The 21,161-nt window shown below is 42.7% G+C and overlaps 2 protein-coding genes across 4 annotated transcripts in view; one reads left to right on the top strand and one right to left on the bottom strand.

Annotated features, from left to right (window-relative positions):
• Window positions 1-4,948: 4,948 nt before the first annotated feature.
• Window positions 4,949-9,727, top strand: LOC119221718 (twist-related protein 2-like). Its single transcript, XM_037477771.2, has 2 exons — window positions 4,949-6,956; window positions 7,670-9,727. The coding sequence occupies exon 1, from the start codon at window positions 5,366-5,368 to the stop codon at window positions 6,002-6,004; it is 639 nt and encodes a 212-aa protein (XP_037333668.2). The 5' UTR covers window positions 4,949-5,365; the 3' UTR covers window positions 6,005-6,956; window positions 7,670-9,727.
• A 735-nt stretch (window positions 9,728-10,462) lies between these two features.
• Window positions 10,463-21,161, bottom strand: part of hdac7a (histone deacetylase 7a) — a 54,631-nt gene continuing 43,932 nt past the window's right edge. For all 3 annotated transcript variants that reach the window (XM_037479638.2, XM_037479639.2, XM_037479640.2), the window contains 10 exons: window positions 20,874-20,981; window positions 19,534-19,589; window positions 19,057-19,144; window positions 18,828-18,947; window positions 18,647-18,744; window positions 14,924-15,042; window positions 14,423-14,556; window positions 14,030-14,111; window positions 13,580-13,709; window positions 10,463-13,425 (listed from right to left, as the gene is read on the bottom strand). In XM_037479638.2, coding sequence (XP_037335535.2) covers window positions 13,383-13,425; window positions 13,580-13,709; window positions 14,030-14,111; window positions 14,423-14,556; window positions 14,924-15,042; window positions 18,647-18,744; window positions 18,828-18,947; window positions 19,057-19,144; window positions 19,534-19,589; window positions 20,874-20,981 — 978 coding nt within the window. In that variant the 3' untranslated portion in view covers window positions 10,463-13,382. The remainder of the gene's footprint in view (window positions 13,426-13,579; window positions 13,710-14,029; window positions 14,112-14,422; window positions 14,557-14,923; window positions 15,043-18,646; window positions 18,745-18,827; window positions 18,948-19,056; window positions 19,145-19,533; window positions 19,590-20,873; window positions 20,982-21,161) is intronic.

The raw sequence follows: 21,161 nt of genomic DNA, 5'->3' as shown, positions 1-21,161 counted from the left end.
CGTAACGAGTAATCTAACGTGTTAGTACGTCCAAACCAGTAATACTTGTCCAAGTCACTGTGCGTCACTATTTTGTCATGCACTTCTCCCAAGTTGGCCCACCTGATAAAAAGCTATTTTGTTTTGATGCTTGTTTTGCAAGGTTCTACAGTTTTATTTAATAAGTTGACCCAGACTTTATACAACGTATTAAAAACAATGGGTATGTATAAATGTGTTGTTTTCTTATATTTTCTCTCTTGTTTTCTCTATAGTTATTTGTATTTATTTGTTTTTTTGTGTGTTTCATTTCTCCAATTATCAACAGACCTGGGCACAACTTGTGGTGGCACAATAGGAGACTCCGGACTGCTGATGAAGTACATTTGACACCATCTGGTGGCCAAACTCATCTTTGTCCAAGTTAAAAATGCACAAGCATGAGGAAGATTGTAAAGGTCAAGAGCAAAATGATTATTAACAAAATCATTAAACACATTTAAAATATGCACAAATGAGAACAACCCATGCAGGACTCAGATTGTCTGAACTTCAAAGTGTGTAAGAGCTCACTGAGTTCTTCCATCTACTGTCTACAGACCTTCATGGTGCTTATTCTGCAATCATGCTGCGTTAATTGTTCACTTTCAGTGGGGCCCCTCCGGGGGCCAGAGCAGGGAATCTGATTGAGAGGTTGGAAGGATTGATGTTGTGGGTCTAGTGTGACCGCTGCCACACATATCACATTGCGTGTACAAATTAGTTTACAATTAAATTTTTTGTGTCCCACGTTTTTTGAATAATCATATTTGCAATAACATTAATTAATTTCATGTTTTTAGATGTAAACAACTCTTATTTTGCTCTCTGTTATGACAGTAATTGTTACGTACAACGTATGTGGGCATAACTGTTAAATCCCATGCATCGTGCATCGTGTTTTACGAACATGAAAAGTGTAAGGAAACATGTTCATTTAATCATACATATTGGTAGTTTTTGTATTAAAACACAAATAAAATAAAAAATATATTAATTTAGTAGTGGTAGAATAACAATGTGATATTTGCGAAAATGTAAGGGTTCACTCTAGAGTACACTAGAATATCATTTACTTCCCCCTTGTGTGACAGTGAAAATAATATGTCACTTCCAACTAGCTGTGTAATGGAAAAATAACCTCACTCTCCTAAAATGACGAACCTAATAGTCAATGTTGTGGATCCTCGTTAATATTGTGTCCGTGTAAACGTATAACGCAGGGTGAACCCATGAGTTTTTCAAGCACGTGTGCACGGCATACGTTTGTGAATGTGTGTGTATATATATATATATATATATATATATATATATATATATAAAAAGCTCCACATGTGATAACATTCTCCCATTTTTCTTTGTAGAAATGTTTATGCCAAGTCCTCATTTGAGCATGCAGTTCAAACAGACGGGGTCCGGTGTTCTTTCCTCTTTTTCCAAATGCAGTCAGCCTCCGGGGGGCCTTCCCAGACAAGACGAAGCATTGTGAGGGCAGGCCGCCCCTTCTCTCTCCCCTGCCCCAATATGCATGTGTTTATATCAACGTCTGATATCCATTTTCCATCGCACACTCTGTAGCTCAGAGTTATTTATTTTTTAGCAAACAGGAAACAGTTTCAAGGGAGCCGAGTGATCCGTCACATGTGTCTCGTCGGCCACTGAGGGGACGCACGCTCTGATGATGGTTGAAGAGAAGGAGATGAAGACAGCAATCTGCACTCAGGAGCATGGCCGCTAACGTCCACAACTGCAAAAAGTACTGCATAAAAGCAGGATTGTTACTTTCTGATGTAAATATTTCTAGTCATTCAACACCAGACTGATTCTGTTTATATTCATTTGATCATCGTGTGACTACATGCCCGGTTTTCTCCGAATTTTGAGGGACTGTGATACATATGCTCCTGCAAACCTTGTAACGTGTTTTGGTTCCTTTTGATTTCCCCTCCTTCTGACAATGGTGAGCAAGGTATCCTCTGGGGATCTCTCACACGTTAACATCTGTTTTGAGGTATTTGAACGTGGAATTGGGAAGGGGGGATTGGTTAGACAAAGACAGCAGAGTGGAGTTCCAGACTCAAGTGTTGCTTTAAAAATAAAGTAAGGTTGGTAGAGTTGTTGACGTGTCTTTGGTTCTTGTGATGCGTTTTTCATTTCAGTATTTAACAGATTTTTTATAGTAGTTATATTAAACACAAACATGATTTTTCCAAGTCTGAACTAAGCATTTTTTGCCTAAACCTGCTTAAACAGTGGCAGTTATCATTGCTTTGTTGACTATAAATAACTGCCACCAATTCACGGCAAGGGTATCTTACCGTTAAATGACAAGCTGTTTGACAATGTTGAGCCTGTAAACTCAATGTAAAAAGACTCATACGCGTACCGACGCAACAAGAGAGGAGCATGTGACTCCTGTGCCAAATGCTGAATGCCTATTTATATTTTGCTGCTCGATGTTTTCCTCCTGTTAACCTGGGGCGAGTCGTTTTTGCCACTTCATCAATCCAACTTCATCGAACTTCATTAATCCAATAAACAAACTATAAAAAGACCAAGGATGTGCACCTCGAGGATTAAATCGTTAATCAAGGTATGAAGTTATTACTGCAACACAATTCAAAGACTCTTTAACATAATTGTAACCTAACACTGTAACCTTCATTTTATATTTTTCCACTCAAATGTTTTTTACATTTCTGGTCATACATTTAAAATTTGGACTTTAAGCTTTTCAATATGCCAGATTGAATATTATCAGTTTTTTTTGTCCCCCTCTGGTATCAAAACCATGTATCCTTGAAGCCTACAGAATGTGTTCCATCGTTTTTCCTCATGATTAAAAAACTGCTACGCCCCATTTTAAAGTTCTTCAAATCCTGCATCCTTTTCCTCAGCATTCACAAATCGGGCAACAGCCTCCCTCCTGGCCGTCGCTGGTGCACGATTTGCACGGTATCTTTACATCGGACAAGAGCGAATCCTGCCAATAACGAATCCCTTTTGATCCCAATACTTTGCACGTTACTCAGCCACATTGTACAACCGCACAGAGGTGGAGATGTGATCGTGTGTTTCCGACGGCACAATGCATCTTCAAGAGGTAGAATCCTGATTTTACATATGTCTGCAGTCTGCCCACAGTGCACAGAGACCACCTTTAAATCAAGCGATCTGTGCACCGTGCCAAGATTCTGAGGAATCAAACTCAGCTGGTCTCTTTTCTGTGCAAGCTATGCACAGCTTGGGCAACAGATGTCCAACACATCCAGCAATATGAATCACTGAGCTATGGTGCCATGGCGACCAACAAGAGGAATACTCCTAGCAGCTGATATCTTGAACCCATGAAACAGCATTAAGCAATAGCTGTTGGTCTCCTTGCCGCTAACAGGCCGACCAGACGGCAACCTCCGGTTCTGGAAAGTGAAGCCAAAGAGGAAGGGCCTTAAACTTGCATTCTCTCCACTGGCCATCAGGGGGCAACTCCTCTGGTTCCAAATAGAAGTCTGATTGCATAGAAATATACAAGTCATTGCCCCTATTTCTCACTCGATTTATTACCTCAGCACACATTGCAAACATGAGTTTATGTTCTCGAATGCTAGTTTGAAGATGAGCATGATGTTCATTTAGTAAATAACACTCCAATTAAGTAAATGACTAAATGACCAGTTATGACTAATACTGAGATTTGTTGACATCTGAGATAATCATTTACATTGTGAAATCGCTCCAGTTAACTTGTTATGGTTATAGATACTGACCAGGTAGAATCTTGCATTTCTACAACACCATTAGATCATCTTTATAAAAAAAAAAAAACGCTATCAGAGTTTTATACAACCATTGACTTGATAACAACGACTCAGTGGAGCTTTTTTCTAGTTCTGTGTCCTAACAGTGCCAGGTCAAAATGTTTTTGAACTGAAGTGTTCTCCACAACACAATGGACTCTTCTCATGTCCGGGTGTGGCTGTGGGCTGTGCTACAGCCTCGCCCAGAAGTTTAGAGAGAATGTCCACACAGGACCTGGACAGAGGCTTCTTCTACATGGGGCTCAGTGGATGAAAGTAACAAATTTTCCCAAAGGACTGCCTCCGTTCCACAGAACTCAATCTTTCCTTACTGCTGTGATTAGACCTCCCCCCTGTGAGTTTATGCTAAGAAACAGCACGGTATCTTTTCATTTATTACAGATACCAAACATTTTGTTTCAGGTCATAATTTGTCAGGATGTACCATTGTATTTCTTTATGCATTTTCATTTACGTTTTTATGAAGACACATAACCACATAACAATGTCCATTTCCCCTCAAACTCGAATGATTGCAGATCTGCCACAACACTGTCACTTCATTTTCAACTAAAGAAAAATGAACAACAGAATTACTAGTTGCGAACCATTACTCCATCTGCCTGGAATGCTGTGTGCTGAAGAATCATCACATTTCACCATTTATAAAGCAAAAATAGGTACCACGTGACTCTTCTCGAAAAACCAGGAACAGAAACGTTTGTGGACCTTCTTTTACAGATTCTTTTTCTTTTTCTCAGAAGTATTATGAAAGCAACCGAGATGATGTGCTGAGAAGGGAAGCAGGGGGGACAGAGAGCCAAGCAGCAAAACGGGGGGGGATGGTAGCGACTTGCTTTGGAGGAAATCTGGAACCTATAAACTCGGCCAACTTCTACGACAAGAGGAAAACGTCACAACTGCTTGCTTTGGTTGGCTGTGCGGCACACCTTTGTCTCCGCCTCGTGCCTTTGATCGCACCAATTGCTCAACATTCGTTCTTCCTGTTGTCTTAAGCTCAGCTGTCCAAAAAGAGTCCTCCGGACCAATCAGTGGCTCGGATGGGTGGGCAGCTGAAAATTCTGTGGTTCCCTCCCTTTAAAAAGTCAGATTCAGGTTGCAGTTGTCTCACATGCAGCTAAAGAAGCGGGACGCGAGAGCAGTCTGGTTTGCCGATGCCGTTCGCCCTCACAGAGACTGACCAAGACGATCATTCACAGTTTTCTTTTTAAACGTGTAGATGAAGAAGCTCCGTTGCGATCGAAGGCTGGGTGCTGATTACTCGCCTATTTGGCTTGGCATGTTCTGCCGTAACAAAGCATAACGCCGGGATCTGTTAGAGAAGAAGAAGAACAACACGGCAGAAGGCCTGGAGAAACAAGCAACGTCACAGGAGGAGTTCCTGAAGAAAAACAGAACAGAGTAAAGCTGCGCAGGAGAAGCAGAGGGGTAGTGAAGAGCTAAATAGAGGGAAAGTACTGGAAGTATTTCGAGAAGGAGTGACGGGTAGAGAGTCACATAAAGGAGAGAGGAGACAAATCGTGCCAAGCATGAGAGAGGAGGAGCAGTCTAATGAGGACCCCCCAGAGGGAGGGGTGGTTTCCAGCGAGGAGAACACGGTAAGACCACCTTCTAACACCTGTCCTGTTGTCGTGGCCACGCCGGGGGTCATCGGGCGTAAGCGGCACACGGGCTCGCATCCGGAGGATCACGTTACCACGGTTACTCCCACAACATCAGCACACAACGGCAAGACCAAGCCAGTGGAAGACACCCAGATCCAGACGCTGACGGGACCGAAAAGGCACAAAAGGAGTCCTCAAGATCGGTCGCCTTCCTCGGGCCCTTCTCTCTCTCCGGGCCCCAATGCGAGTCCCGGAGACCTTGAGGACCCACACGGCCAGCGGGTGATCGCCAACATCCGGGAGCGCCAGCGGACACAATCTCTGAACGACGCCTTCGCATCGTTGCGTAAAATAATCCCGACGCTCCCTTCTGACAAACTGAGCAAGATCCAGACCCTTAAGCTGGCGTCGCGCTACATTGACTTTCTGTACCAGGTTCTGCAGAACGACGAGATGGACACTAAGCTGGCTGGATGTAACTACCTGGCCCACGAGAGACTGAGCTACGCCTTCTCTGTGTGGAGGATGGAGGGGGCCTGGTCGACCATGTCTGCTGGTCACTAGCGTTGCCTCAAAGCCAAAGTTTGTCTTTTGACTGTTGTGGGGAATTCCACACAATGGGGACTTTTTCTTACTAGAGACAGAGGGTTGAAGCTAAATGTGAACTCTGTCTGCTCACGAGTCGACTATCTAACACCTCAATTTAAATCTTGGTTTGTTTGCCTCAACGATGCTAGGACTATTTGATACTCAATCATGATCATTTGGACAACGGAGTTTTAATCGACTGACCACATTAAGAGATTTCTTCATTGCCAAGCGAGATTTCAGATGGATTCTTAAACTTCTATTTTGTTATTTTTGTTTTTGTTTTGCTTGCCAAAAGCGACCCTTGCTGCTCAGGGGAGCCAATGACAATTCACAACAGGGACATTTGGCTGAGTGTGTGGTTCCTGTTTTTTTTGTTTTTCCCATCACCATCTCTTCCTCATCTTCATTGGTATGGCCACTTTTGAACATCATTTAATGCTTTTGTTTAACTTTATTTCTGCCTCTTGCTAGCAAGTGCTTGTTCAAGGAAAGTCTGAACTGGAAAGACAAATTGGATGTTCCAAGAGAGATTGGACCTCTGACTTTTCCGTCCCCTCTCAACCCCCGCTTTGCCACGACTGACATATCATGAATATTGGCCACCCCAGAATACGAGCGACGGTGGAAAAAGTAAACACGGGCAGCCGTCATCCTGACTTAAGTTTCTTCTCTTTGTACCCAAACCTAAGCCCCTTTGTTTCTTCTGGTGCCAAAAAAACTCTCCTCTTTAAATTCTTTCCTCTCGTTCTGGCCCAAATTTGCCTGCGTTGCACGAAACCGTGATGCAGCTACAGCGAGCTGACGAGGAGGCGTAATGAAAACAAACTGCCTCGAAAAAGCCATGAATCATGCGTGTCACCATCAAAGGGGAGGCTGATGTGGCTCCCCGCTGGGCTCCCATAAACCACTGGAAGTGATGGAGGAGGTGAGAGCTGATTTATGCACACACACACACCCGCACACGCACACACACACACACACAAACGCACGTGCATAGGTGCTGTGTGGTGGAACCAAGGCACACAAAAACAAGTACCTCCCTCCCTAACATGGGATTGAAAAAATATATATATAATCTAAAGTCATCCATAATTGTCAAATTGGAAGAATAAAAACAGTTTCCACGCTCATTTTCTTCTTTAACCTGCGAGGGTTTGCCTTCATTTGGTGTAAACAACCAAATTGAATCGGAAGTTAAAGTTTTGTTTGCATTTGAAACAATCCCCTACTTCCTTCACTGGCGGGACGTGTGAAGCCTAGATCGACAGAATGTGCTGGAGGTGGCTAATGTTACCAGCTCCAGACTAATAAAGTCCTTTTTTATAGTCGGCAGGGTTTGGTCCCCGGGGCCCAGCCTTCGTGGGCATGTCAGAAGACCCTTGACATTTTGAAATCAGTTTTGGACCAAATGATAAATGGAGAGCCTGTATAAAAGTGGCTGGCAATAAAAATGTCTTTTTCCAATGATTTAATTAATGTTATCTTCCTCTCATGACACCTTGGAATTGTGAAATTGCATCTCGCTGATTTTCATCATTTTTTAGTTTTATGTCCAACATCCAGGGATGATTATGTCTGATGTGACTCTTAAATGACAACCAGCAGTAACGTTTCTATCTCACGTTTCTGTCTTTCCAGCTGCTGTATGAAGTGACTGTGATCTCCCCTGTACATTTCTGCTCCATTACTGTCATTCCAATCGCATGGACTTTGATGCCAATGGAATTTTAGGAGAAAAGGACAATCAACATATTCAAGAGGCATCTTTGTGAGGATGCAGACTCACGTGGGAAAATACGACATTTGTGGACCAACTAAACAATCAAAGAGCTTTTACTTACATTACTTGCTGAGTTGGATCAGTTTCCTGCTTTTACTCCTGGATGTTATTCTAAAAGAACTTCTATCATAGCCGTCATCACAGAACACTTAACCTGCAGTGAAAGCAAGACTTGAATTGCAGACAATGATTGGCGCATTTGTCACTTTTCACCAGTTCAAAGACTTTTTTTTTTTTTTTTTTTAAGGAGCATTTTTACTTGAAGTATATATGACATGGTGCTTTACAAAAAGACGGAACCTGATGCAGTATGACTAAGTAATATAAAACAAGCCGAAAAATCCCTGCAGAATTAGATGTAGTGATGCATACAGCATGCGAGTCAGTATTTGAATAAAACTGTCTTCAAACTATTTACGAGATTCTTGTTGTTGGTAAAAGCGGACGATGATCGGTGCAAAGACTCATACTGGCACCACACCCGCTTTGTCTCCTGTCTCTCTTGTTAAACTGCCTCTCTTGTTTTCCCTTCCTTCCTCTGGCCTGTTTTTTTTTAATGAGGTCTGTGTGCTTTTGCCTGGTCAGTCGGGAACACTTAATTCTCTCAAAAAGAACAAGTTAATGTGCAATTAAGCGGCTCTGGGAATATTTATAGCCTGTTTTAGGCCCAAATTCAGATTTGTGGCTTGATCTTTTCTGATAAGCAACAGCGGCCTGCGTGTTTGCTGTTAGTTATCCTGATACTTTAGCAAGAGGCTGTTAAAAGCTTTCGCACAATGGTAACCCACGAGAACAGTGTTAACCGTAGGGCATAACTGCTTTGATCGATGTCGGTAAATGATGAACCAACGGATAGTCACACAGCTCTCAAAGAAGACCCTTCAGTTTGCTTGTCCGCTCTGGTATTTATTTTAAATCTGAGTACAAGCAAATCAATACCAGTCTCAATTGAGTCGCAAGTTTTTAAGAAGAGTTCAACAATGCTTTGGACCAAATAGGATTACTATTAACTTCTTGCTGTAAAACACAGCACTTTAAAAAACAATACTGGTTCGTTATTTAGTGCAGTATGTTCAATAAATGAGCAAACTCACGCAAAACACTGATGCAACTAGTTCTCTGAGGCTCTGCTCGCACGCAGAGGAGTTTCCAGTGGATCGGATTACCCTTCTGCCTGTGGAGGGAAGTGGTGATGGAAATCGATTTGAATTGAATTGAGGATTGTCCCAGGAATCAGGTGCCACGCAACAAATAGGAGAGGGACGTGTCACTCAAACAGTTCTGAGGAGAGGTCTAATCCATCACATGAAGTGGGTGAACCATGATGAGGGTTATTTTATATTCTGTTGTCACTGTTGAGCATGCCATGTTTTGCATCAGGTTTATTATCATCACTGCTGTTTTATTGGGAGGGATAAGACTAATATTCTTTGCTGAACTGTTGTTGTACAGCACAGAACAGTTTTTCTTGTCCGATATACTACGTATAATATTGTTACAGTTCAATCAAGTGTTTTTTTTACTCTTTACCAATAGAACAATCGTTCGGACTTCTGCTGATTGATAACAGTCGATAAAGCTTTGTTTCACAGAGCGTAACCGTTTGCATGCTCTGTGGGTCCGTGCAGCTCACTGCGCACAGCTGGGTTCAATGCCACTGGTTCATGGGGAAAAAAACAATACATTCAATACATAAACTAATACACAAGTTTTCTAAAAAAAAATATTCAAGTGAGGCATCATCTTGTAAAAGGTGAGCATTCTGTTCATTACAGTTACTTATAATCACAAAGAAATGAATTATTTTTGTATGAAAAATAAAATAATATCAGTGACTGAAAGCCCCGGCAGTTTTGCATTCACAACACTTTTTTGGGTTTAATGAAAGAGGCCTCGGGTAACGGGTTATACTGAGAATCTCCCCTAACACAGCAAGACAGGGACTAGGTTTTATTCTTCTGTTAATAACCCGCAATTTAAATGTCTGAAACATACTACTTACTTACAGGATATCAAATCAGAAATATCATATATAATAATATTTATTATAATATTAATTATAATATGCATGAATATGGCATTAAAATGGTAAAATTATATTTCTGGTCTCAAACTCAATATCAAATTGACACGTTAAAGGGATGATATACCTCAAATGAAATGTACATCTTTTCCTTTCGCATCAATGTAAATGCTGTTTGTGTGGGTTAACTCTCGTTGGAGAGGGTCGGCCTTCTCTCTAATATAATGGAACTAGACGGAGCTCAGCTTGGCAAAGCGCAAAAATGCATTTGTGATTTCTCAGATCAAGGTCTGTGGATTATCTTGAGTAACCGGGTCATTTCTGTGGAAAAAATGTCGCACTAGCCAAGTCCCCGTTAGTCCCAAAGAAACATAAGACTTTCAACCACCACAGTGTTCCAAATATTTGTTCATGTTATTATGTTACTGTGACGTTTGTGACTGTTATAAGGCTGGTGGTCATTTCACAGAAGTATGTGAAATGACCACGAAAAAATCCACAATTTGCTGAAGCTAGATTATTGTGTAGCTCTGAAAAAGCTATACATTACTAGGAAATAAAAATCAAGCTATTATGAAAACTGTCAATCATGTGGTGATGTTGTGGCAAGTCAAAAATAGACTTAAACTGGAAATGACCGTTTTAATCAAGAGGAAAAGAAAAAATAACAGTACAAAATGGACAATCTTTCTATACATACACATTATGTAGGAAATGTGAAGAAAAATAAAACCTACAGGTAAATAATAAAGAAAAGCATAAAAAGAAATGTCAAAGTCACATTTATAGATACCACATAGTTACTGTAAGTCCAGTTAGTTAAGAGTTACAAATACAGATACTACTGCTGAATGCATCAAGGCACATGTGTGACACGCGTAGTTTGGTCGTGGAGTTCATATTTACAGAGTATTTCTTTAAGAAAAAGTTACATTTGACATCAGTAACTAATGGGAATTAAGAGTTGAGGCAATACTGGCCTCTCCGTAAGACGATAGAACAGCCAGTGGAATATAACACCGCTCATTGACAGTATGTGACGGCCCACACATACACCGACTAACACTTTCGAATGCATGCACACAACACATGTCACATGTGCAGGGTGAATGCAGTCGCCTCTCACACACACACACACACATTAGACACCATGGACTCCATAGTCAACAGGTGCACCTGACGGGCACGCTGGCTAAGAGAGACTCTGCATAATGTTTCAACGCCGTCACTGAGAACACTATTTACACTACCAGCGAAAGCATGACACGCTTTTCAGTTACACCAATTACAGAACGCTAATCTGACATTTTCCAAATGATTCCTACTGGAATGAGGCAGTAGTGCAACAGCAGTGGGACTCCTGCAAAGGCAAAGTCATTTGGCTTAATATACAAGGCCTTCTGTTGGGCAGACGATGCCCAGGGTTCAACTAAAGCAAACTGAGCACATAAACGGTTTCTTACTTGGATGAAAAAAAAAAAAAATGGTAACGCTTCCTTCAACCAGTCTCACTAACCTGCTGTGGAGACTGCTATTTTGCATTTTCATTTTTTTGCAAAGCTACATTTACACAGAAAGTCAAATATTTCCCAACAAGAGTTGAAAATCCAATCGTGCTGCTTCAATTCCCTCCTGGGTGTAAAAACTCAGGCAACATTTTCAAAGAAAGGCCGTGTCAAGTGGTCAAACATGAATGTCATTTGTCACAGTTTTAGTGTTTGGATTCAGTTTTAGAAGCTTGTAACAAAAAACCCTCTTTAACTAAAGAAGAAAACTGTTTTCTTTGGCTGCAACTTTGTCATATTTTATTATTAAGACTCAGCTATCTGAAACTCCGATTTAAAAACACAAGTATTGGCCATTAAATGTTCTTGAACTGGCCGATCAGAGTATGCATAAAAGAGAGATTTCAAGAGAAACATCCAAACTATAATATTTTGTTTTCACTTTTGGAATGCATGCCCTTTACGTGCCCCGACAGCAGGGTAAGGGAGAAGATTCTTCAACGTGACCTCTACTTCAAACGTCAGCGTACATCAAGGGGATCAACATACTAAGCGAGGCCTTGTCCAGCTTGATTAAAGCACGATAAGAAGAGTTGCAGAGACAAGTGTCAAGTGGAAAAAAAAGACGATTCAGAGTTCACCTCCTAACAAAAACACAAGGCATTAGTTTCCTTAATTAGACTGCGATAAAGCCCGGAACTCCAAAAGTGGTGAAAGAAAACATTCAAACCAGGTTGATCATCAAAATATACAGCCCACCAAGGTCTGCATGTATGATCTTCACCTAAATCCACAGGTTCAAAGGTTGCCTTTTAAAAGTGGGTCACGTGATGGTACTCCATAACTTCATAATGCGTCCCTTGTGTCGCGTCCACAGTCCCATAGCCAAGTGCAGGGTGTTTAAAGGCAGTTTTTCTTTGGGTGATGTCCATTAAGTGCATTAACATTATTGCTACTAGAACAATACAATGGTCCTCAGGGGTGCCACAGTGGAATGAACGCTCCTTTAGTCTCAAATATAAACAATATCATACAGTATTTAATACTAGTGGTACATTGACAGTTCATCATTGCTTTGTACATGTGTATAGGTTTGTGTGTGTGTCTGTGTGTGTGTGTGTGTGTGTGTGTGTGTGTGTGTGTGTGTGTGTGTATCTAAGACACTGGTCAGCGGTGAACACATATTCCTGCTCATAAAACCTTTTGCTGAACTTCATAAGAATTGCGACTAAAGGTGAGTCAGAGACTTCATAAGACATCTCAGATGAAGATCAGGGAAAAATATACCAGACACAATGTCATCCAAATCTTCAAAAAAAAGAAGAAATAAAATAACCTGCAGAGGAGTTGTTTTATATACCAGAGCTTTTGAATTTCCATGGTTCACATTACGGAATGAACAGTGCAATTAAACAACAAGGACCTTTGCCTTTTGTTTCTACAAAACCACAGTTGTCCTTGAGTTCTTTGTTTTCTTTTAGTGGTTGAATTGCATCTAATGACATCATTAAAGCAGACGATCTCTGTGTCTTATTTTCTTCGTATTCTTTCTAGGATGTGGCCATTTCTTCTTCAAATTTGCAAATAAGGTGTCACCTGATATCGTAGGTTTATTCCACAAAGTGTCAGATAGAGAGAGGGATTTAGGAAGTCTGAAACCTATTGGTCCTTACGTTAAGGTAGACTTAAGGCCACAAAGTCACTTGCTGGTACATTGAGCATTTAAGAGAATTCAGAGCTAGACTGAAGCATGTCTGTCCCCTGCTCTGAGGCCGGACACACACACAAGCGGTATGAAGGCGTCAGAAGGTCTCCCAAGCCATCCAGGTGAGTGGTAACCAGCACTGACATGCTCGTCCTGAAGGTCTCAGGCTCAGCATTGTGTGTTGGTTCATTTGAATGAGCGTGGATAAGGCAGAAGGGTGGGACTCAGCGGAATTACAACCCCCCCCCTCATGGTCGTGTAAAAATGCAGGAGATTTAAGGCTACGTGTGTGGTACAAATCCTAGAAGGTAGTTCTGGAGGTGATTGGTCGGATTCTTCTACATGGAGTGGCTGTCGTGCTCCATCGGCTCGTCAGGGAGGCTGAAGGAGGAGTGGAAGAGGGGGGGGGGCACAGACGTGAGAGCAGAACTTGGGGGTTGGAAACATGAATGGTGAAAGTGTGTTTTGTTTAGCATGGTTGCACGACCGTTTGTGTGTGTGTGTGTGTGTGTGTGTGTGTGTGTGTGTGTCTCACCTCTGGACCCCCACGGAGAGCGAGGCCAGAGCGTTGACGGCATCAGCCTCCTCACAGTCTCGTCTCTGCGCGGACACACAGGACAGACCGACTGTTCCGCTGTGGGCCTTCACACTGGGCCAGTACTGACCTGAAACACAAACACACACACGCCGCTTACTGGTGCTCTCTGGCTACAAAGCCAGGGATCTCTTCTGATCATGCTGTGAGTAACAGGGACACTTTGAACTATACAATATTTTAGAAGCGTGGAACAGTTTAAAAAAACAGGATTGAGGACGGTTTGACCAGTTAGTGGTTAATCATTATTTGGTGTCCACCTGTCGACCACATTAGTAAGGAGGAGGAGCAGGCAGAGGAGAATGAAATGGATACTCTGTGGACGGATTAAATAAACTTTAACATGTGGACAAAAAACAACTAGTTGAATGATATATGAGCGCTGCTCACTTTGTATCTGAATGACGGCCTGCAGGGAGCGGACAGCATTAGCGTTGGGCTTCTGGAGAAGGACTTCTTCTGGCAGTGGGTCCTACAGGACAGAGAAGCGGCCATGAAGACAATGGACATTATTCTTGCACTTTTTCAGTTAAGAAGTGACTGAAGAGGTATGGTAAAAAGAACCGATACATTACACTATAATCAGAACCAACATTATACCCACAGCAAAGCAACAAGATTTCTTTTTAATAAAATGTACAGCCAAGGAGAGACTTAAATGTTAATGTAAAGATGCAAATAGTTGTACAACATACTAGGAGTTGAAACTTGTACCATATAAAAGGACACAAAAAACCACAAGGTAGACATCTAAAAAGAACTCCGTTACCCAGCGTGCCTCACCTGTGTGTCCAGGAGTGCACCGACGCAGGCTTCAGATGCATTGCAGATAGCGGTGAGGTCGTGACCTCCCTCGAGAGACAAAACCAGACGACCCCCTGCTAGAGACATCAGCTCGCGGGTCATGTGACTGAAACCTGTGGTCGAAAAATACATGCAACACACACAGAAATGTTGAGCATGGCGTATGAATCAGAATAAAGTTACCACTTACTGTAGAAAGAGTTTAGCTATACTAACTATACCAATAGCCTATAAAAACAACAAATGTATATTTTTACCTTTTTCCTCCCGCAGCAACAAACCAACTACTAATTTACTATAATTATGGTGATGCAGCGAGGTACGGTGGAAGGCACAACTCCCGCTCTTCGGTCCATGCAGGACACGAGCTGTAATAATCTATTCATATCTAAATACCCACGGGATCATAAGGAACAGTTCCTATTGGTCCCTCTCGCTAAGGACGGGGGGGGAAGAGGGGGGGACTGGACTGTGGCTTACATTTGGCGGAGACCTTGTACCCCCCGAGAAGAGCGGGGTTGCCCTCGGCGGCGTCGAACCCGGCCGACACCAGCACAAAGTCCGGAGAGAACTCCCGGGCGATGGGCATCACCACCGACCTGCGGACACACAAACACAAAGCCGCTGTAAATCCGTCTGTGACGGAGGTCGACGCAAGTCATTCATCACTTTCACCACTGGGCATGCTAATGCTAGGTTTTGCCATGAGACATCTGTTCTACTGGAAGGTTTGTGCGATCTCTCCTGTAACATGCACAAACCTGACACAGACCCATACACAAGTCTTTACTCTACGGTTCAACTGAAAGAGTGGATGGAGGGAGGGAGAGGATACCACAGTAGTTGTTGGCAAAGCAGCGTCTATTTGTGTTGAAGAGGAGAGAAAACTCCAAAAGGGAAATTGGAGGAAGACACACCAGAAATTTGCATGGCAACACACCGCCCATGACTTTGCACTCGAAGCTGTGTCCCACTCCTCCGTGGATTCAAAGGTTAATAAATCACTGATGGACAGACTTTAATTTGTATGTATTTTATCCGTTTGCTAAAGACCGCCCGAAATATTCAGCCAAATGTAGCCAGCTCCGATACAAAAAGCATTTCCAAACTGGGCCGTCTCCCGGAGATGACAAATATACACAATCAAATTGGGGGAAAAAGTCATTAAACGTGACAAGTGTGACCACGGTTTGGCTGAATCTCCACTATGCGGCTCAAACAGAGCGGACAAAGGGCTTTTGTTTCTCCGCTGCTTTGAGAAACACAAGACTGCTTGACAAAGTCAAATTGTTTTGTGGGCTTTATGCTGTAGCTGCGAGGTTTGCTTAGTGTTATTGTTGTTAGGAAGAGAGAGCGCAGCTGTCCCGAGGCGGAGGGAGGCTCAACTCTGCCGCGCGGTGCTGTCGGCCGCGTTCAAAGCCAGAGTGTGTGAGTCTGTTTCCCATTAGAGGCTTGTCACTCTCCTCACGTCATTGACAACACAGAGGAAAAGAGGAAAAACAGTCCATCTGGGATCCATTTACCTTCATTATTCTGCCTGGGGACCTCCATCCCCTCCCCTTCACACACACACACACACACACGCACATTCAGACACACACAATAATATATCAGAGCACACACGCACATATCCAAACACATGCTGCTGTCATGACTGCATGCAGATGGACAGCATGAGCTCATAGACAAAAATGAGGACACGCAGTGATTAAACGCATTCCGGCATCCACACGCAGACACACAAAGACACACGCGTACGTATGCAAACTCCTGCAGTGAGAGTAATCCTCCCGTGTCAGCGTGCTGCAGGTTTTGAGTCATTTCTATATTTCCTAGTTTCCTATCACTGTCACGTGGGGGTGAAGCAGAGCATGCACAAACGTCTCCACAAAAACACACACACCGCAAAACCCAATCCTGCCTCCCCTGTAGACCCATTAAAGCTACCACGCTCCCCCCGGAGAGAGGAACTACAGACAAGCTAATGGAAAGATGGAGGGAAGGGGGGAGGGCGGGACGCTTATTAAAGATCAATCAAGGGAGGAGAGGAAGAGGGCGAATGTGTGTGTGTGTGTGTGTGTGTGTGTGTGTGTGTGTGTGCGTGCAGGGTGATGGTGAAGGTTGGGGTGATGGAAAATAAGGAGTCGGAGGGACTGAGGGGGGGAGGGGGAGGGCTGAGAGTGAAGGATAAGGTGAAAATGCAACAAAGCTCCCCCTCTGAAGTTGTAGAACTCGCCAACTTTACCCATAAAATGTATTCCAATAAATGGCTTTTTTCTACCACTGCCACATTGGCCAACTTTATTAATTACAAAGCAGTGGGTGGGAGGCGGAGGAAAAGATCATGATTGTAAAGTGCCTGCCCATTAGAGGCTACAAAGGGATCATGTGGACCGGCAGGCTAATTGTCATAATCGTCCATAATTCCGACAAGAAGTTTCCTATCAGCTGAAAACAACAACAGCATCAGTTAATGCGGTGCAGTTCTGCACCTTTTTGCTCCTAACGTGATTGTTAATAGTCGTCTCGGTGCTGATATTCAATGTGATATGGGCTGTACAATTAACCTGCAAAATTTCTGATAAGCGAAGCCAATGCAAAAGTCCCTTGAATTTCTATTTACTGGCCAGCAGGGAGCGACTATTCTGGAGAGTCAGATTGTATGGTAGTTTATGAGAAAATGTTTCTGCATCTGCGTATATCCAGCCAGACAGCTTTTGTATACAACATATTATAAACAAACTCAACGTAATTTGGATCCAAGTATATTTTTGTGAGGGTGAAAAACTATGACCAGCAACTGCCCTGGAGATAAACCCCCCACCCCCACCCTTAAAAACAGGGGCCGCACTATACCTCTGCTTTAAATTATTATTGTAGGAAAAGCTGTTGCTCTGCTCCAAGGTCAGAGGTCGGGGTCAAAGAGGCGGCCTTGGAGCTTGCAGGAAATCAGTGTTTTGCATAGGAGCACTGAAGGAAGGAAGGGCAGTCTCTTTGAGCATCAGGGTCAGTGCTATTTGAATACATCTCACGTTGGTCAAGTGATCTTGTGTATTTATGGCCGTTGACAGGAAGTAATGAAAGCAAGTCGATCCTCTGAGGCTGATCATCACTTGAGGGAACCGCCTATTTTACCATTTCATTAGTGGAGGAGCAGGTCCACCCATTGGTTTCGTTGATTGGTTCATATCAGAAGCCCTGAGAGGCAAATACTTTCCCTTCCTGTGTTAAGAACAGCTGAAAAAATGGTTAGCCAGGATCGTCTTTGTTATTTCCTTAATTTATTTGACATCTGTGTAACAGGTAAAATGTGTACAGAATGTGTACATATGTTTCTGGTTGCTATACTTGTCAAAAGAGGTATTATAACTATAAACACTTAATGCAATAATCTCACTCCAGTCTTTTTTTTTTATCTAGTCATAAACACAGGCGCGAGACATCAGACGTCATTGCCAGTTTACTTGTGGTTCGATAAGCCAGACACTCAGAACACCCACGCGAGTGAAACTTTATTGGTGCCAAACAACTCCCACGTGACAATTATCCAACCCACGAGCAGGAAGCATGCGGTCCAAGAGCGTTTTACTGTAAAGCATCTGAAGTTACTGAAAACAGGGAGCGCCAGACACATGCTCAACAAATGAGAGCAATTAATAATACGCAAGAAGTACGTCAGAGGCAATGCGACGCCGAGTGTGTTCGTTGTGGCTCAGTGTAAAGGAAAATCTGAGAAATTGTCTTATTATAACTAAACTGAACATCCTTATCCTGAATAATAAAAACTGGAGCACAGCTGATAGATAAACTATTAAGACATTGAACCAACTTTTCTGTATGTCCTATCTACTAGATTCACCATCCAAGACTCAAATGCTCATCTGGATCTGGATTCATTTTGTATCGGGCTGTAACTTTAAAAGCATTCTGAAATGCAGAATACATTCCTCTGATCCATCCCAAAGAAAGAAGAATATACTGCAAATCATTGGCAGGATACCACATATGTGAAAATGTGTGCTAAATCGGATGCCCAGATGTTGAATAATAAGTGCAGGTACTTCCATAACAGAGAAAAGGAGTCACAGCACGACAGTACGACAACGATGTGAATCACATATCCATGAAAGAGACGTTTCCTTTGACTTGTCCCCTATCATCTGTGTCTCCTTCTCTTGTGCACATTGTGTTGCAGGGGTCTACCTGAATGCAGCGAGGTACTCAGCGTCCCCCATGGGTGGGTCCAGTCCTCCCGTCCACGCCACGTTCACGTTGAAGCCCTCTCCTGCCCCAGAACCAACCTGAACCCCCAAAATGAAAGTGTCAAGGGTCAGCCTGTAATAATATCACGTCTACACTACAACGACGACTGGACGTCACCCACCTCAGCTGGCGACCCACTGCCAGGGAAGAAGTTCCCATCGTCATAGCGATGGAGCGAGATGTAGAGAACACTGGGGTCGCTGTAGAAAACTTCCTGGGTGCCGTTGCCATGGTGAACATCCTAGCGACAGGACGGGGGAAGACATATTTATATATATATGCGATACCTTGTGGGTTTTCATTAATATAAACAACACTAGTGAGAAGCAGGAGTTAATGGGCCGACTTACCCAGTCAACTATCAGGATCTTGCTGACGCTGAGTCTGTGTTGGAGCTTTTTGGCAGCTATGGCCACAGAATTAAAGTAACAGAAACCCCTGGTAGACACAGACAGTGAGGATGAAACTGACAGTTAAGGAAGAAACTAAAGACTTTACCTCACAAAGCGACATGCTGGATGTCTTTTCTAGCTTTGGTTTGTGCTGAATTGCAAAATGAGTGATGTACAGTCATGGGACTTTTGAGAAGGCTCTGTGTCTCTTGTGTCTCTGGCTGTGTCAATCAATCAATCTTCCTCGCCTTTTCCCTTGTTGTCTCTCTATCACTTCATAAATACCCTCCACAGACAGGCTGCTGACGCTGCAGCAACAGCAAGGAGACTCTCTCCAGTCAGGCTGAGCATTTGACTAAAGGCACACAGGCACACACACACACACACACACACACACACACACACACACACACACACACACACACACACACTTACATTGGATTAGAGGGGTCTGCGTGATGTCCTGGCGGTCTGACCACAGCAAAGCCGTTCTGTGCAAAAGAAAAAAGACACTATTCATTAAGTGTTTCGTTTAGCTTTACAAGGTAGAGTTTCAAAGTTATACACTTTTATGATGGAATGTAACAGTTTTGGTACAGAAATAAAGCTGCCGCAGTCCTTTCAGGTACAAAACCTGTCTTTCAGAAATCTTTACAAAAGCTTGGTTGGATCAATGCTCCTTCCATTTGTAACAGGAAAGTATCTTTATCATAACATTGGTTGGAAAATCAATGCTATTCATAAAAAACAAGCAAATTTCTAGTTACATATTCGGTCCAAATCAACTAAATACATGATGTGGAACAGAACAAAAACTGTATGAAGGCTAATGACCGTATACAATTCTGATTGTGGATCAAAGATTCTTTTTGCACTTTGCTATTTTAAAAGAAACTAAAGTGAATCAGATTCACCTTTATAGTCTTGGTGAGTAAAGGTCAAAACAGTTAAACATTTCATGAACACAAGGGATCAAACGCTTTACTTTTGTCAATATGAAGCCATTCGACCAAGTTGTCCTTTTAAATGAGCACAATAATAATGTATTCTCTTTAGCTTTTCTGAGTTGGAGCAGTGGAAATGTCATGAAATGGTTGTGTACAACCAGTGCTCAGTATGGACCGAGTATTATGGTGGCGTTTGTTGGTTGTTGGTACCTACTTTTACACTGCCTTGTTTTTCTGTGTGGATAGAAGCTGCCAGCTATAAATACCTTTAGATAATTATATCATCTACACTTGACCAATTTGAACAAAAGAACAACAACACTTTCCCACGTGCAAAATATATTGTGAAACCCACTAATCTTTGCGGTGGGTCAGGCCGGGTGATGCATGCTTCTATGCCAGAAGCAAACAGGGGACTCCATCTCAGGAACATCTCAGTAACTGAGATCACAAAGTTGCTTTTGGTCCACAAGACAGTGCACAGCTAAAGTTAAAACCCAACGCCGTCTCTCACCTTCTCACATGATAAACCTGAGTGTATTCACCACAGGTCTCGATATAGGAGCTGTTCTCATGTAACTTTAACTTTTCATTTCTCACATATTGTTTTTAAGCTAACCTTCTACGGAGTCAAAAAGAATTATGTTGCAATATTTTCTGGAACAATTATTTTGTAGTGTAAGTGTATATTCTCATCGTTCCAACACCTGGAGCAGACGGTGCTTAAAGCAACGAGACACCGCAACAGAAACGGAAGGAAAACTCGAGGATGAGGCAACAGAATGTAATAAAACCAACGTTTTATCGCTTGCGGGTTCAGTGTCTCACCTTCAGCTCTCCTTTGGCCACTCTGCAGGCCAGCTCCACCACGCTGCCCGCCGCCATGCGCGACGCCGTCGAAGTGTGCGACTCATTCCATATGGTGTCATTATCCACCTGCACAATAGAAAGCCAAACAACGGAGACCAATGAGAACAAATAGCAGAGGAAACACTTACACGTACATGCTACCTGTTTTATGAAGCATGACTTTGTCTCTGTTGTTTGTGGGACAGTGATGCTGTCACTGCTGTAATGCTGGCTCATTTCCTTTCCTTTTTATCTGTGCACAAATGG

This window comes from Pungitius pungitius, chromosome 1 (assembly GCF_949316345.1).
Source record: "Pungitius pungitius chromosome 1, fPunPun2.1, whole genome shotgun sequence".
Lineage (NCBI taxonomy): Eukaryota > Metazoa > Chordata > Actinopteri > Perciformes > Gasterosteidae > Pungitius > Pungitius pungitius.
The sequence above is the reverse complement of the archived record's forward strand: the minus strand, read 5'-3'. Positions and strand labels throughout refer to the sequence as shown.

Excerpts from the sequence above, each read along its gene's own strand:
- LOC119221718 (XM_037477771.2), top strand. The coding sequence starts at position 5,366 with ATGAGAGAGGAGGAGCAGTCTAATGAGGACCCCCCAGAGGGAGGGGTG.